Source organism: Lissotriton helveticus, chromosome 8, assembly GCF_964261635.1.
Source record: "Lissotriton helveticus chromosome 8, aLisHel1.1, whole genome shotgun sequence".
NCBI classification, from domain to species: Eukaryota; Metazoa; Chordata; class Amphibia; order Caudata; family Salamandridae; genus Lissotriton; species Lissotriton helveticus.
Window position 1 is genome coordinate 841,956,071 of NC_136069.1, and position 16,639 is coordinate 841,972,709.

At 42.3% G+C, this 16,639-nt stretch overlaps 1 protein-coding gene across 1 annotated transcript in view; it reads left to right on the forward strand.

Annotated features, from left to right (window-relative positions):
- PHKA2 (phosphorylase kinase regulatory subunit alpha 2) overlaps nucleotides 1–16,639 on the forward strand; it is a 779,558-nt gene that overhangs the window by 448,572 nt on the left and 314,347 nt on the right. Inside the window, exon 21 of the mRNA XM_078657648.1 lies at nucleotides 3,821–3,909. Coding sequence (XP_078513774.1) covers nucleotides 3,821–3,909 — 89 coding nt within the window. The remainder of the gene's footprint in view (nucleotides 1–3,820; nucleotides 3,910–16,639) is intronic.

Sequence of the window (16,639 nt, forward strand, 5' to 3'; positions counted from 1 at the left end):
CGGAAGAATGAATAGTTTACCTTGTTGGGTGAATATGGGAATATCAAAGGGATATGTGTAGCTGTTGATTATTTAAGTTCAAGCTAATTTATCCTGTTACTAGGAGAGCACTGCCACCAGTCGGCAGGTAACAAGGTAAGGTAAATTTTATTGTTTAGTTATTTAAAACCATAACAATTTTGACATAAAGAAACAAGGTTAACACGAGCTTCATTGTTAAAATAAGACTTAATAAACACTTCTGCCAACATTAATTCATAGTACATAAATGGACCAATAATTTGTAATAATTTAAAAGCGTAACGTGCATAAGGCTAGCAAGGGCTAGAAAATACAATCTTCATTTCAGACATAAACTTGTATCTAACAATTGATTCAATATGCAAAATTGGGAAGATAAATGCAAACTACATTCTTGAATTGAGGCGTAGTAAGTACTAGATCCTAAAATTGATACAATGTACAAAGTGAGCCCGTAACTCTTCACATTGTAAGCGCATACAGTGCATTGTGCTGGCTAGGACTATCACATTAGGCCTTCCTTTTTATCTTGTCCAGGAATCCAGATAGCCAGCTAGAGACCGTTGAAAGTAAGAAAGTATAAAAAGGTGCAATGTGCTACATGGCAGAGCCCTGAGAATTCTATATCCACGAGGTATTCTTATTCATGCCTTTATAGCATCCTTCAGGAATTTCATAAATTAAGCGTTAACTGGACATGTGTCTCACTTAGACATGTTGTTATTGCATTTTGACATTGCCTGATTCCTGAGAGGTGAAATACAGGAGTTAACCAATAATGGCTCAAGTCCTTCAGTTTGTTACACACACAAACTGTATGCAACAATGATTTGAGTTGATAATTACACAGCCTACTGTTAAAGGCCTCTCTACCTTTCAGTTGTCCATATGTATAGGGTTTAAGGGGTATAATGCTGCATCTTAGCCTGATGAGGCCTTTTTTCAGCCTGAGACTCACAGGTCAGGATAAATAGGCAGCCCTCCCGTTGGACTGATAGAAAGAAATACACAGATTCATATGGGCCTTTGCTGATAGTTCCTGTTGATCGTCATCTGCAGACCTTAGCCTTGTATTTTTTGTAAGCAACTTGCCACCTAATTTTGGTGGAACATTCAGATCATTGATTTCTTGAGCACCCAAGGAGATGAATACATTCATTGCATATACTTTCTGTGCAAGGTTAGTATTCTGCTTGTGCAGCCTTCAGCTTGAAATAGTAATTTAAGAATCTGTTTTCCCCAAGGTCATTTGCTTGCTTAAGTTGAATTCTAGGTTGATTTATGCTGATGAAATGGCGTCCGGCAGATGGAATAGTCTTCTATAACAGCAGCACTGGGCCTTGTCCAGGGAGGGGCCAAGACTGTCTTTAAAGATTAAGGAGCCGTATGACAATGTTGGAATGAACTTGGATTTAATGACTTGACAAATTGCAGACAGATCAGGCCCTCTCATTAGTTTTAACAATTTCTGAAAGCTGATAAGCAGACACCACAGTATTTGAAAGGTGGATATCTGCTCCATATTCACCTGAACTAAGGTGAATTTTGGTTTTCTTAACCTGTTTCCTCTCATGCACCATTATTTGTATGGATATATGTGATCAAATAAGATTGTTTCATCTGCATATTGCAAACATTGTTGATGAGAGCCTGCAAATTGGGGTGGAAATAGGTTTACACCGGCGAGATCATTGTTTAGGTCAGCCAAATAAATGTTAAATAATGATGGAGCCAGTATGGATCCCTGTTTCAGCCCTTCGTTTGTCCAGATCGTTTACGTCACTCTATTGGCAGAGACCTTGACTCTCACTCAGGTCTTAATGTATGTGATGGCTCTTAGCAGTGTGGCCAGAATGCCCCAATTATGAAACTTTTGCCAAAACCTCGATCTGTCTACTTTATCAAGGCAGTGGTCTAATTAATAAAGGCTACATAAAGTGCTGCGCTTGTTTTTAGTTTGCTACCTCAATCAGGTTATCCTCCATGCTGCAACCTTGTCTGAAACCTGATTTTGGGGTAGCGTTTGATTGTGGCCCATTCTTCAAGCTTTGAATTGAGCACTTTCGCAAAGCATTTCCCATCTACATTGAGCAGGGATATTAGCCTGAAATTGGGTGGCTGGTTGACTGGACTGTTTTTTGTGTATTGGGGGTAATATGGATCCCCTCCAGCTGTCAGTAACCTCATTTGTTTCCCACCATTCAGCAGTCTTACCTCAATGTTTTAGGGTGGCATTTCAGCTGAATGTGAGAACTGGCACTCAGTAATGGCTCCCTCAGAAAGGATGTACGTTGTTACCACGCGATGTATTACATCGCGGTACTTTACAACGCATCTTTTACAACGCAAGTCGTTACCACGACTTGCGCTGTAGGGGTGCTGGACTTAGGAATAGTTAAATTTACTATTCCAACACCAGCCTACGCACAGTAGGGAAGGTTTTGGAATAGTAAATCTACTATTCCTTATCCTAGAGCGCCCTCCAGCGCAAGTCGTGGTTACGACTTGCGTTGTAAAAGACGCGTCGTAACTGCACTGCGGGGTAACATCCGAATTGTAAAGGATGTTCCCCTCAGAAATAAAAGGTTTCCACATGTTGGAGTGTTTAAAGTGAAATTTGCATAGGTCTACAGTGATTGCCCATGCTCAGACATGGCTCAAATTCTATGCCAAGAGGACATGGGCAAATGCTTCCATAACACCTAAATGTCAACGGATGTTGTTCTATCTAGAAATGTGGTACACATAGAACTGCCGTCAGCAAACAAGCCAAGTTTCAAAACTGCTCGCAAATGCGGTAAACATTTGTCAATCAATAGATGAACTAGACTTTCACAGTAGGTGGGGAAATAGACAGAACTGGAGCCTTAGGTTCATTTTACTATTTTCATATCCTAAATATGTCTTAGCATCTCTAAGATTTTGAAGAGATGACTGTTGAGTTCCCCAAAAATAAGTTAATGTGCTTATATTTAATTTAGCTTCAAACGTCACCCTATTAGTTACTTTCTTTTGCAACTAGTAAAAATGGCCTTTTGTGTCGCATATTAACTGGCCTCTCTAAAAACATTTTGATAGAAAAAAAATACTGGTTGGAAGTGTTCAATTTAATCTCAAACTATGAGAGTTTCTCTGGGTTAGCATCTATCCCATCGTTGATGCTAGTCTTTGCCAGTGCAGTCTTGTTGGACCTAAGCCTCCTGGTCGTCTCACAAACTCAAAGTCATATTTTGGACCTGCAAGTTGTATGAGGCTGGGTAATATTCCATTTGTGCTGTGTAGATGTGCCTTATGTACCTTTGTAAATGGTGACTCAAATGCACGAGTCTGGCCCCTCGTCATCTAAGTTTCAAGTTTTTTGTACTTTGCCAATTCTGGATCCTACGTATTCAAGACAGTGTTAAATTAAATTAAAAATAGCTTTCTAAAAATAAACTTTAGAAAAATCCTAGTAGTTTAGTAGCGAAAATCGCCCATGATCAAATAAAATTTCAAAAATGTTTTTGCACATTTGGCATTTCTACTTTTCTTACCCACTCACACTCCCTCCTATAACTAAATGTGGAAACAAATCAAAATACCTTAAGTTTTTGGATTTTGAGGGATAACCCTTTGTAGACTACCGATTAAATCTGTGGCAATTTGGTCAATCGAACCTTTCTCGATATTTATTATAGAAGCTAGCAATTTATAAGTATGCAAGAAAAATAAAACATTTGTTGACATGTTTAATAGGGTCTCCTGCCAGATAAATTGCAACATAAGAACTTCAGCAGTAGTTTGTTTACATGTTTTTCAGCTGCATCCGTGTCTTTGCCTACAAAAGTTTTACGCACACATCGGAAAACTTTGAATCTCATCAACGCTTCAAAACCTGAAAAGGAAGAGGTAACAGTTTTTAAATCTGTTGGTTATGTGTATTTTTTCATCTCCCTTTTGTGTTTAGAACAAACATAGCAAGATGTACATGTGTCAAGAATGTGTCCTGACATTAGACATTCTGAATTACTAGTCTGTCTACGCTTGAGCAGATTTGTGTAAATTGATTCATCAACAGGGTGCTAGCTGTCAGGATAAGTGTAATGTCATTTAGCAGCAAGGAGGGTATGTAAGAGGTTATATACCATCACCCGGCTGGCTCTGCTTTACTTTTTCCCTTCTCTGACCATTTGAGATAACGTGGGTCACAATCACACCTTGCACACCTGGCTATAGGTGAAACAGAAAAAAACTATATAGAAGTAATGATCTATATGTCATGAAAATAGAGCGGAAGAGAGGGGGAGAAATCCTTTCAGGACCAGAACCCTCACTCACTGTAAGGTGACATGCTTTATCATATGGGTTCCCTCCTCACACCTGGATCGAGAGGTCCAAGGTGTGGGCTGCGACTCTCCTGTCGGGGAAGAGATGAGGTATTTTCTCAGAGATGAGCGGTGAAGATAGATGGTGAGGGCAGAGTGCAAAATAGTGATACATGTAGTGGTGGTAAAATATCTCTTAAGGTCCAACTTTATTTGTTGGCCCTTAGTATAAGGTTAAAAAGAGGACTGGGGATTAACCAAATATTTCCCTCACAAGGGTCAACATGTTTCTGCCTTAGTTAGGTCCCATACAAGGATCCATGGGCATTAACACGACCTCAGTGTTAGGTAGTCACTCTACAATTATACGTATTTAGTGCACAATCAATTAGAAAACATATATACTGGCCACCACTCGATCTGAGCGGACAGTATTGGCGATGACCCTTATTGTTCTGCTGGGTTCGTCTTCCTGAAATTCAAAGGTAAAGAAAATTCAAAAATGATTCCCCTTCTTGGTCTGCCATTATATTGGCATTGTATACCTTATAACAGCTCAGTGCTGTATGTGTCTATGTAAGCATAGTAAAGCATGCTTACCTATTATCTGCTTTGAGAGAATCCACCCTCCAGCCTTAAGGTTACGTCTCGTAATGCCCAGCTAAAAAGTTAAATAACGTGTACGGACATAACAGAGTCTGTATATGGGTTGGCTCAGTGAACACATTGCAGAAAGAAAAACCTGGATATACTCATGCGCGTAGCAGTGGAATTTGAACTCAAATAAGAGTGATTTGAATTCACCAGGTGTCTCCTAGAGAATGTACACCTGTCTATTGGCAATAATATATGTGATTTTCTATGTACATGTTGAAAATCTTATATGCTACATCTTTAGTAAGTTTACTTCCGGAGAAAATAGTTCCATTGAAATGTGGGTCTTAAAAACAAAGAAATCAGATGTTATCTAGTGCGGGGATCATATGCGAGAAGCAGAAGCTTGTGCGCTTACCTAGATAGGTTTGATGCACCTCAGTAACAGACGGCTTGGCGAGAGTGAAACTCGTCTGTCCCATGCGTCCAATATAGAAGGAAGCGGTTCTTACGTATTGGACGCAAGTGGTGCGTAAGGCACATGTCACGTGTATACTTTAAAAACTGAGTGTCTGGGATATGTAGTCCTCATTATAATCGCAAATTGATATCTGCAGTGTTGAAACAAATATAGCCTTTTACATTGCATGCGTTTACAACGCGGTCATTAAAACAACCCCGTTGTTACATCACAGTACCATTACAATGCAAGTCGTTATAATGCCTTGCTCCAGGGGGCGCGCTGGACTTAGGAATAGTATAATTTACTTTTCCTACTCCAGTGTGTGCAACAGTTGGGAAATGATACTATTCCTTAGTTTAGAACACCCCCTGGGGCAAGTCATTGTAACGAATTGCATTGTAATGGTACTGCGATGTGTTGTAACACATGCGATGTGATAGCTTTTACTCGTTGAAGCCTCTAATGTGGCTGTGTCTTTGTAAAAGGACACATATCCGCTTACCGTTGGAAGTTTGGTGCACCTTCGAAACAGATCTCCTGGCAAGAGTACCAGGTATCTAGTATGCGCGTCCAAAAATGCGGGTAGCGTGTAATGTGCATGTCACGTTTTGTGTTCCTTGAATGGGGTGTATGGGACATGCAGTCCTCCTTCTGATCCTAAGGTAGTGCTAAAAGGTTTAAACGTTTTCAAAAATCCTCTCACGCGGTCGTGTCTTATTTTTTTTAAAAGAGTGCGGTTACTAGGCGAAATACAATGTTGTGTCTATATGATTTTCTATGTACATGGTGAACATCTTATATTCTATATAGCAGAAGCGTGTGCGCTTACCTAGATAAGTTTGGTGCACCTCAGTAACAGACATCCTGGCGAGAGTGAAACTCATCTATCCCAGGTATCCAATATAGAAGGAAGTGGTTCTTACGTACAGGACGCATGGTGGCGCGTAGGGCGCATGCCACGTGTATAGTTTAAATACGGAGAGTCTGGGATATGTAGTCCTCATTATAATTGCAAGATGATATCTGCAGTATTGAAACCTCTAATGTGGTTGTGTCTTTGTTTAAAGACACATATCCGCTTACCGTTAGACATTCGGTGCACCATAGAAACAGATGTCCTTGCGAGAGTACCAGGCATCTAGTATACGCGTCAAAAACGCGGGTACCGCCTAATGCGCATGTCACGTATGTTGTTCCTTGAATGGGGTGTATGGAACATGCAGTCCTCGATCTAATCTTAAGGTAGTGCTAAAAGGTTTGAAGGTTTTCAGAAATCCTCTCAGGCGTTTGTGTCTTTTGAATAAGACCGCGTTTACTTAGGCAACATACAATGTTGCGTCTATATGTTCAGTTTTGTGAAGCTTGAAGACAAAGATGAAGCTAGTCATCTAGAAGCAAATTAATAGGAAGTATTACTCCATGTATCTATTTGGGGGTTGTAGGAAGGTGGCTACCTGACTATGGTTACCCCAGATTTTTTGCCTGTGTTTAGCTGGGTTTTTGACTTAGTTGACCTGGTTCCCTGCTAATCAGGGCCCCAGGCCATCTGCTCTCTCTGTAAAATGGATTCCATGTACCCTAGGTACATACCACAATTGGAAATGGACTCCTTGTCAGCCCCTGTATAATGCACTATAGGTGCCCAGGGCATAGGGGCCACCAAGGCCTACCAGGGGCTGCAGCATATCTTTTGCCACCCATGGCTGGTTCTTAAATTGACACAACTGGCTGATCACTCAGCTGGGGTAAGATGGTGTAATCACCCCTTACTTAGATATAGTATACCTATATCTAAACCTATATCTGGACACATATTAACCTGTGAGCCACTCCTATGGAAGGCCTCATCAATCCTGGAGGCAGAGTGCGTGGTTTAATGTGAGATGGAGCTCTAGCATGAGCTGAGCCTGTCTGCAGCTGTCGGGAACAACTCCCTAAGCTGTTTCAGGATAATGCCATACCATATACTCTTAAGTGCCTTATAATCCTCGCGGTTATATAGCAACTTTGGTTTGGCTTTATCAAAACATGTCGTGTAAGGTGTCATACGATTTGGAATACTATCCCCTCGCCAGTTCTGGCGACGGGGATAGCATTCCACCCCTCTAGAGGGGTAAGACATGTTACTTTACTTAAATGCGGTTAATTTCTAAAAAGGCCTTAGATCCACAAAATGGATGCCTCTGCCACAGACAAGAGTCTGACCCCCTGCAGCTGACCGAAACTCAGCCAAATGGGGCCTGGACAAAGGGTTTCCTGTCGCAGGGGGGTGTTACCACCCTCCAGACAGGAGATAGTGGATTGTAGCAGGGAGGTTTGAAAGAAACCAGACACTGCTTGGGGCGCACAAGGCTGCCCCTTGCATAATCCGGCCAAACCGGTTCTGGGGCACTCCAGCCCTCGTGCCAGGGCGGCCTGGATCAAAGGAAGGGGGTGTATCCACCCACTTCCTGGGTCCCACCCATAGGAGGGGACCTAGCAGGTAATCCAGCCCCCCAGATTCGAATAAGAGTGGCAGCAGTGCCAAGACACTTCAGATTATCCTGATGAAACATAAGAAACGAAACTCTGGACCCTTCGACATCCTACTCGACGTAGAAGCCCGAAGAATCTCCCTTGTGGTCAAGGAGTGACCACCCTGTGCAAACAGGCACCATCCAGCCATCGACGTCTGCTTTGTCGCAGTTCCCGCCGGAACTCGAGCGACTGAGATCGACGAGATCAAGCTTGCCTGCCTTCCAACAGCCCGATCCACAGTCCCTGCAGAGCTGAGACCCGTGGAGGCGACCGGAAGCATGGGGCACGCCATCTTGGAAAGACCACGAGACGCTGACCGTGCAGCCCACGAGTGACCCTCGAAGCTGTACACCGGGGTTTGAGAAGTCCCAACCCCGAGCCACTCTTGCACCGAAGCTCACCCCTCTACACTCATCGAGTGCTGCGTGGGGCCCTTCTGCTACTTTTGGCTCAACGCGTTGGCCCGGTCACTTGCCAGCCGGCTAGTGGCCCCTGTGCCGACGAACTTTGAAATTCGACCTGTGAATCTGGTTGCCCCAGATCTGCACCAGCTCCCCTGAAAAGGAGCCCCCACTCTGACCCTCCTGGTTCGAGTGAGAAGCAATCTCCCGGTTCCGCGTGGATTGCTTTTGCCAAGTGTTGTTTGCTCCAATCCTGAAGCCGACAGCGCCGACGGCGAGAGCCTGCGTGGAACAGATCGTGACCCGCTCCTGGACGTCGTAGATGCCCCAGAGCCCACGTGACAGCGGAGAGAAGCTCCTCGACGACCACCTGATTGCGCCCGACATTGCCTGGTTCCGTCCTGGTTCCACCCTGGTCACTGCTGAGTGACCCAGACTCTGTCCCCTCTGCTTTCAGGTATTTTTCGACTTGAGTCCACCCTTGGACTCCACCGGACACTTCTCTTTCACCCCGCCTGCAGCCCTTTCAGCTCCAAGCACCAAGAGCCTGCGTGACGAAACCCGACTCAACTTTGACCCTGTGCACCCGCTTCCTGTGGGTGAGGTAACTTTGCTCCGCCGGTGTTCCCACACTGGTACACATCTCTAGGGTCTGTGTCTTAAGTTTTGTTCCTCTAGGTTCAGCGGAAGTGCCCTTAAACTTTAACTTTACAACTTTTACGCACCATTGGTTAACATTGGTGCATGCGTGCGCTTTCTGCACTGCACCCGAATCCCGCGGGCTTTTCCCGACTTCAGCACTGCTTGTCCTGACTGCTCCCAGTGATTCCCTAGGCCCTAGGCCTAACCACTGTTCGATTGGTATCTCTTATACCACTTGTTTAGTATATGGTTTGAGTGGCCCCCCGCCCTCATCCATAATTGTGCAACTTTGTATGTTTAAACTGTGCTTTTGATTTAACGCTTGTGCCCCTTTATTCATAAAGAATACTGGGGATTGTTTTTAGTAATAAATACATATATTTTTATAATATATACTTGTGTGGTGTCCTTTCATTTGATATTACAGGATTGTATGTGGTAAAACAGCTCGCTTAACACGACCTCTTAAGTTAAGCCTTTAGGCTGCTTAGTCCATGCTACCCCTAGGATAGCTTGTCTAATAAGGTTGACTTACAACCAGACACCATAAGGGATTGTTTGGTCTGATAATCGGTGGTTCCAGAATTGGAAACATCACCTATCAGGCCAACTTCTCACAGGGGTTTATTCAGAATCATCTTGTATAAGTGATGTTAATAGGAACAGGTTGTGTTCAGACTTCCTTATGTCAAAGGGTCAGCAAATCTCTGTGTGCTCACTAGTTCTATAGTGCTTTAAGAACCAGTGAAGCAGCTGATGATTGTAAGGACATCAAGTATAGAGGGATTTACGTGTTGCCTATTTTCTATCTAAGGCTGGCTCATGGAATGTCATCATTGAGTCTGGACTTTTCACTACTCAGTCAAAATCCCATTGTTGTTCTCTAGGGAATAAGACAGTTTCTAATGGGCCCATTGTTGGTGAGAAGTTAGGTTTGTCTAACACCATCCATAGAATATCATTAACTGTGTGACCAAGTTCTGAAAAATGTCTGGTGAGTTTGATGTTTGTTTTATTTACACACTTACGGCACTCTGGTGTTTAATTATTCTTATCTTCACCTTCCTAGTGGCTATACCCACATAGTTCAAAATAGAAGGGCATCTCAGTAGACAGATTACTCCCTCAATTGCAGTTTGTGTGTTTATTTAATTTCCTGGGTGTTCTCAGTCCCAGATTTATCTCATGAAACACTCTGGTGTCAAGGCAGACTGCACAGGAACCGCATGGAGAATGTCCCATAATAGGGGGCTGAGACCACAGGGTGTTCAAAGTCATCTTTTTTAGAGTCAAACGTGGTCTAGTATGGACGATCATGTCTCTAATATTCTTGCTGCTTTTTAAAGCAAAAAGAGGTTTCAGCAGGGACTTTCCCCCAGATTCATCATTGTCATGTTTTGCGAGTCCTTAATAGCGATTATTAAGGAATCGCTATTAAAGACTCGCAAAACGGGATTCATGTAGAAATCGCAATATTATTTGCGATTTCTACTGCTTCCTTATTTGCGATTAGCACATTGCTAATCGCAAATAAGGTAGCGATTTCAAGGGTGCCAGGGGTGTCCAAAGGACACCCTGTAGCACCCCTGAAATGAAAATGTAGACTGATGTTGCGCACACACATGTCCAAAGGACATGTGTGTGTGTAACATACAACTTAGAAAAATGCACTAAAGTGCATTTTTCTAAGTTTCGCTATTTACCACGAAGTTACACTTCGCGGTAAATAGCGTCCCCATATTGCGAATTCGCAATTTCAAAAAGGTTCATGAATAGCATTTAAAGAATCTCTAATTGAGATTCCTTAAATGCGATTCTTCGCAATATAGCGATTTCTAGTATAGCGATTTTTGCATTTGGGATGATGAATCCCAAATGCAAAAATTGCGCTCGCAAAGGGCCAGATTCTCAGAATCTGGCCCTTTGCGAGCTGATTTTAGTATGATGAATCTGGCCGTTAGTTCCCTTGTTGAGAATCAGCCAGTTTTTTGTTGATTACCTTCTTCACAGTATTTGTGAGGTGACTGACAAGTCTGTCTGATTTCTGTTTAGAGTGCGTCTCCAATAGGGCGTCCCTGTGATTGTTCTTTGCTCATTTCGCGCTCTCTTAATAAGATCTTGTGGATAGGATCTCTGGGCAAGATGACTGCTAAGAGTACCTGTGTGCTCCTTAAATTTGTCCAGTCCAGTGCAGTTCCTTCTGAATCGCAAAAATTGGCCAACCGGTAGGTTACCTCGCAGTGCCCGGGGATGGAAACTGTTGTAGCAGAGAAGCCAATTCCATGCCATGGAGTGGAGTGGTGTGGAGTGGTGTGGCTCACTGGTTAGAGGCGGCAGACCCGTAAGCAGAGAACGGCCCGGGACCAGGGTTCAATTCCCGACGCGGCAGGGTCGTGGACCAGGGTCAAAAACGGACTCGATAATTCTCGCCTCGGTGCCTACTCTAACCAGGGAACACACTCGACAACTCTGGGCAATAAGCTTGCTTCATCTCTACAACGGCCCCCCACAGACGCCGGGGATGCCTGGTTTCACCTTGGAGATACCCAGAAAGGGACCATCTCACAGGGAAAACCAGGACGGGTTCCCCAGTGGTCTTCAGCGCCAGGATACTCCATGGAGTCGCAGTGCGCTTTACAAGTACACCCACATTTACATTTACATTTCCATGTTTTTTTTTATAGCTCTGAGCAGATTCCTCCGTCTTTAGGGTAGAGTAGGAAGTCCAGGAATGATAATGAAGTTTTACTAAATTCACAGGTAAACTTAAGGTTAGTGTTCCTTGTGTTGAGCCATCCAGAGAAAGTCTGTAGGGAATCCAAATCACCTTCCCAGATAACCAAGATGTCATCTATACATCTCCTCCAATGTTTTGAGATTCCCTGTATATAGGTTATCAGGGGGATAGATGTATTTGAATTCAAATTCATGCATGTAGTGGTTTGCCATGCTGGGCGCAATAGTGCTTCCCATGGAAGCCCCTGTTGTTTGCCAGAAGAGATGATCTCCATACTGAAAAAAATTCTTCTTCTTGGCAATTGTAGCACATTCCATAATGAAGGCTGTAGGTGTCATATCTCCTTCTAAGCTCTGTTCTAGGACTCTTTTAGTGGTGGAAAGGGTGTCATTCTGTGGAATATTCATGTATATAACGATTCTACATCAAATGAGACTAAGAAGTGCTGTTCTGGATCGAATGGAATCTCCACAAGGACATTCAATACATGTTTTGTGTCCTGTAGGTATGAAGGCATCTTGGATACAAGGGGACTCAAAAACCAGTCCACAAATTGTGATAGGGGTTCCAACAGGGACCCTATTCTGGATACTATAGGTCGCCCTGTAGGGGGTCTCCATGGTTTGTGAATTTTTGACAGTATGTAGCGGTAGGGTGTCTTAGGATTGATTGGCTGTAAACATTCAAATTCATTTTGGTGTTACAGCCTTCTTCTTTTTCTTTTTCTGCCAAGCTTTTAATACACCTCTGAATGTTGGGTGTCGGGTCTTTCTGCAGTCGTGTGTAGTACGTGGTGTCGTGCAGTTGGCAGTAGCATTCTTCGTTATACAATCCATGACAACAGTAGCACGCCTTTGTCTGCAGGTTTGATGATGATATGCTGGTCTGCACCCAGATTCTTTAGGCATGTCATCTCATCTTTCGACCGTGGGTTGACAGATTGTTTGGTCCCTCATTTGTGCAGGGAGGAGCCCGGCAGGATGATGAAACATAGGTCTGGTTTCGGTTAATAAGAGGCATTTCAGAAGCTTGTAACACATAGTGCCACGTCTACCCTCTTTCAATATGTCTACTAGTCAGAGTATTAATACTCACTGTGTTCTTACTCAGTGTTGTTAATGAGGGGAAGAAATCTTCTCTCCTATCCATTGTTTTTGCAACTCTTATAGTCCCTGACACAAGAGTTATAAAGAGTAAAGTCTCCGATTGTAAAAAAAGAGTAGGTAGGAGGTCAAACAAAAGGTTATATGTGGAACTTCATCTTCATCACAGTAAGACCTGCTACGATCCTCCAGAAATTCATAAAGAAGCCTAGGACTCATCTCTTCACATAGCACTAACATCCTCCTTGCCAGGAACCAGTACTTAATTTGTAAAAAAAATAAAATGCTAGGGCCTGGTCAAGGAGTCACGGCAGCTTGCATCACCTATTGCCCCTTCCAGCACTACCAATGACAGTACAACACAACTTCTGATAATCACATTCCTGCAAGTGTGACAATTCAGACTATTCCAGGCCTCCAAAGCTATAAATTAAACAATTGAATTGAATTGAAATGAATGTCTTTATTGTTTAAGTTAGTTAAAACCATAACAATTTCATAATACAAATATATGGTCAATATAAAATATTATTTAAAAAAAATGATATGATTTAAAAAAAAAATTTTTTAAACATAAACCCACTTATGAATTAAACATTATCTTAGTAAACAACAGCAATGTCCTTCTCATTATGCCAATTTAAAATTTGTCTCATAATACAGTAAAGATTTCATTATTTTACAAGCCAGCTGAGGGTCAGTCGTGCTGAGTCCTTTAATTATTGCCCCTCTACATGTTCGAATACCTCTGTCATTAAATGCCTTTTTCAGTAATCGCATACGTTGCATTTTTAAATTAGGACAAATGCATATTAGATGGATGATGTCTTGCCAGGCTTCCCCACATAAACCACAAGATTTTATGGCACTATATTTCCATGATGGTTGTTTCACTCTGCTTGGTAATACCCCAAATCTGGATGCCATTAATTTGAGTTTTAAGTGCGGCGAGTAAGTTGCGCCGAGGTATTCCGCCGGTCGAAGTGTAGTATATGATTGGAGAACCATCCATCCGTGCAATCTTTTTGCTAAGGTGGCTTTGTCTGCCAATAATGATTGCAGTTTTGATGACTTGTTTGCTACGCCAGGGAAGATTTGAAATGACGGGTTCTTAGACCACAACTCCTTCATCTTAGTATCATCTAACGCCTTTTTAAAGTATTTACCGTAACTTGAATTTGAATTCTCCTGGGCTTGCCACAGGGCATCATTTAGCAGATTGGATCTATTTTGCCATAGTTTATACCATGTTTTAATTGTCGCATATTTTCTCCCAATATCCTGCTTGATTAGGCCAAATTCAAGTCAGACCTGTGGCGGGACTACTGACTGTGGTAGCCTGAAAACTTTTTTGTATACCTTTGTCTGTATTGAGTCTGAGATTTTGACATCTTTCCCATTTAGAACTATGCTCCCATATGTGATTGACGGTAGGAGTTTTGCGGCCATCACAGAGATTAGAGGTGAGAATGACGGGCCATGTAACTTCTTCGCAATAGCGCAAAAGGCATAAATATTTCCATTTCCTTTTTTTTCCAAGATATTGAATCTGTGATTGGAAGTTCAGACTTTTGTCGATATATACCCCTAGGTACTTATAGGTTTTTACTATTTCAAGGCGCTTTTCTCCTCATTTAAATTGATACTGTTGTCGTGGCTGTTCGTGAACGACATCATTTTTGTTTTTGTCTCATTAATCTCTAGTGTGTTGGTGTTAGCAAATAGCAAAAGTTTGTTTAGTGCCCTTTGAAGGCCTACACGGGTCAGGCTAAACAGAACTATATCGTCTGCATAAGAAAGATGCGTTATGGGCAATCTTCCCAGCCGTGGTGGGTGAGCATTTGCTTGATCCAATCGAGGTGAGAGGTCGGCCATAAAAAGATTGAATAGATGGGGGCTAATACACAGCCTTGTTTTAATCCCATCTCAGTTGGTATTTTTTTTGATAATTTGGTACCATTCATTAGTTTTACACGGACCCACGTGTTTGTGTAGAGTTCGATGATAGGGCGTAATATTGTGTCCGGAAGCCCCAGTTTGTGTAGTTTGGCCCATAGTAATCCACGTTTCACTCGATCGAACGCCGATTTGAAGTCTATAAAACATGCATGTACCGGTCTTCGCTGGCGGGTGCATTTATCGGCCATAGTTACCAGAGCTAAAATGTTTGTTGTGGTGCCACAACCTTTAGGAAATCCTGTTTGATTAACGGGAATCAGACCATTTGTATTGGACCATTCCACCAGGTCCTCCAGGATTAGTGTGGCAAAGTATTTCACTTCCACGTCCATGAGTGCAATTAACCGGTAATTTGCTGGCTCTGCTCGTTCACCACCCTTGTAGATCGGATTAATGATTGAGCCCTTCCAACTGGTCGGGAGGGTATTTGTTAAGATGATTTCATTGTACAGACCATGTAGCGATTTCGTCCAGTATTCTGGATCCGTCCGAAAAATGGCCTGGGGAATGCCATTTGGACCTGGAGCGCCATCCTTGCGACCCTTTTTTATTATGCTTGTAATGTCTTCTACTGAATGGCTTTAAATTTCCTGGGGTGCAATTGTTCCATGGTCTAGTAATCCAGCAACATTCTTCACTGTGTTAAAGGCCTTGGTACTCAGAGTTATTGGCTGATTCCCAGATGTTGTATGGTCATCAAATATTTAAGTTAAATGGGATGCCCACGCGTTCTCTGATATAGATGCATTATTTATCATTTTTTTTGATCTTATGAATTTATTAACTTGTTCCCAGAAAAGCCTATTATTTGTTTGTGTGGCACTGAAAAGTAATTTTGTCCAGAGACTTTCCTGTTGTGCTTTTTGGTCCTTCCAAATTTGGATTTTGTACTGTTTTTTGGCTGTCTTTATATCCTGCCATGTATATTTGGGGGTGTTTTGTATTTTGTTTTTTCTCACCATCTTTCTTAATTCTTTCCTTAATATGTAGGCTGTCCTGGACATATTTGTTTTAGGCTTAAGCCTCCTAGTCTGTACGAAATGAATTTTTGGTGCCTTAAACAATAGCGTTTCGGTGAAGATAGACCAAGATTCTACTGCATTTTTGCCTGTTGTATTTGTGGCTTTGACGATTTCTTTTGCCAATGTTGATAGTTCTGGTAGGGTTTCTGTTGACCATCGAATTCTTTTAAGGTTTGCCATGGTTAGCTGACCCAGCTCCACAGGCGCTGCACTATGTTTATTGTAACCTAGTTCCAGTTCCAATACTTGATATGCATGATCACTTCGGGTGGAGTATTTAATCTTATATTTCGTCACGCATGCCATTAAGGGAAGAGTTAACATAGTGTAGTCTAGAATTGACTGCCCATGAATCCCTTGATAGGTCCAGCGTGGTAGATTGTCCTCTTTTGTTCTACCATTTAGGACTCGCAGGCCTAGATGTTCCAGTGTCTGAACCAACTTTTGCCCCTTTAGATCCTGTCTCTTTGTTAATGCACATGCTTGTGGAGGAACAGACCATTGCTTGTTGTCTACTAACAACTGATCATCATCGTCTGGTGTATAGATTAAATTTGAATTGAAATCACCAGTTATACTTATCTCCCAGTCTGGATTATCAAATCTGATCGAAGCGACTAATGAGATTAAAGTTTCAATTTGTTCCTTTTTTTTCTTTACCTTCGGGTGAATGTACAGATTTATTAAAATTACCGTTGTATTATTTTTTTGGCACTGTTCCATTTTTATAACTTGTAGGTCGTGTGTAGTACTCTGTAATTGTTCTGTGTGAATGTTTAGCGTGGTTGAAATGTAGGTTGCTAAACCGCCCTTCGGCCTTCCACACTTGTGTATTCTGGTAGCTTTTACTTGGTGGAGTGTATAGTTGGGTACATC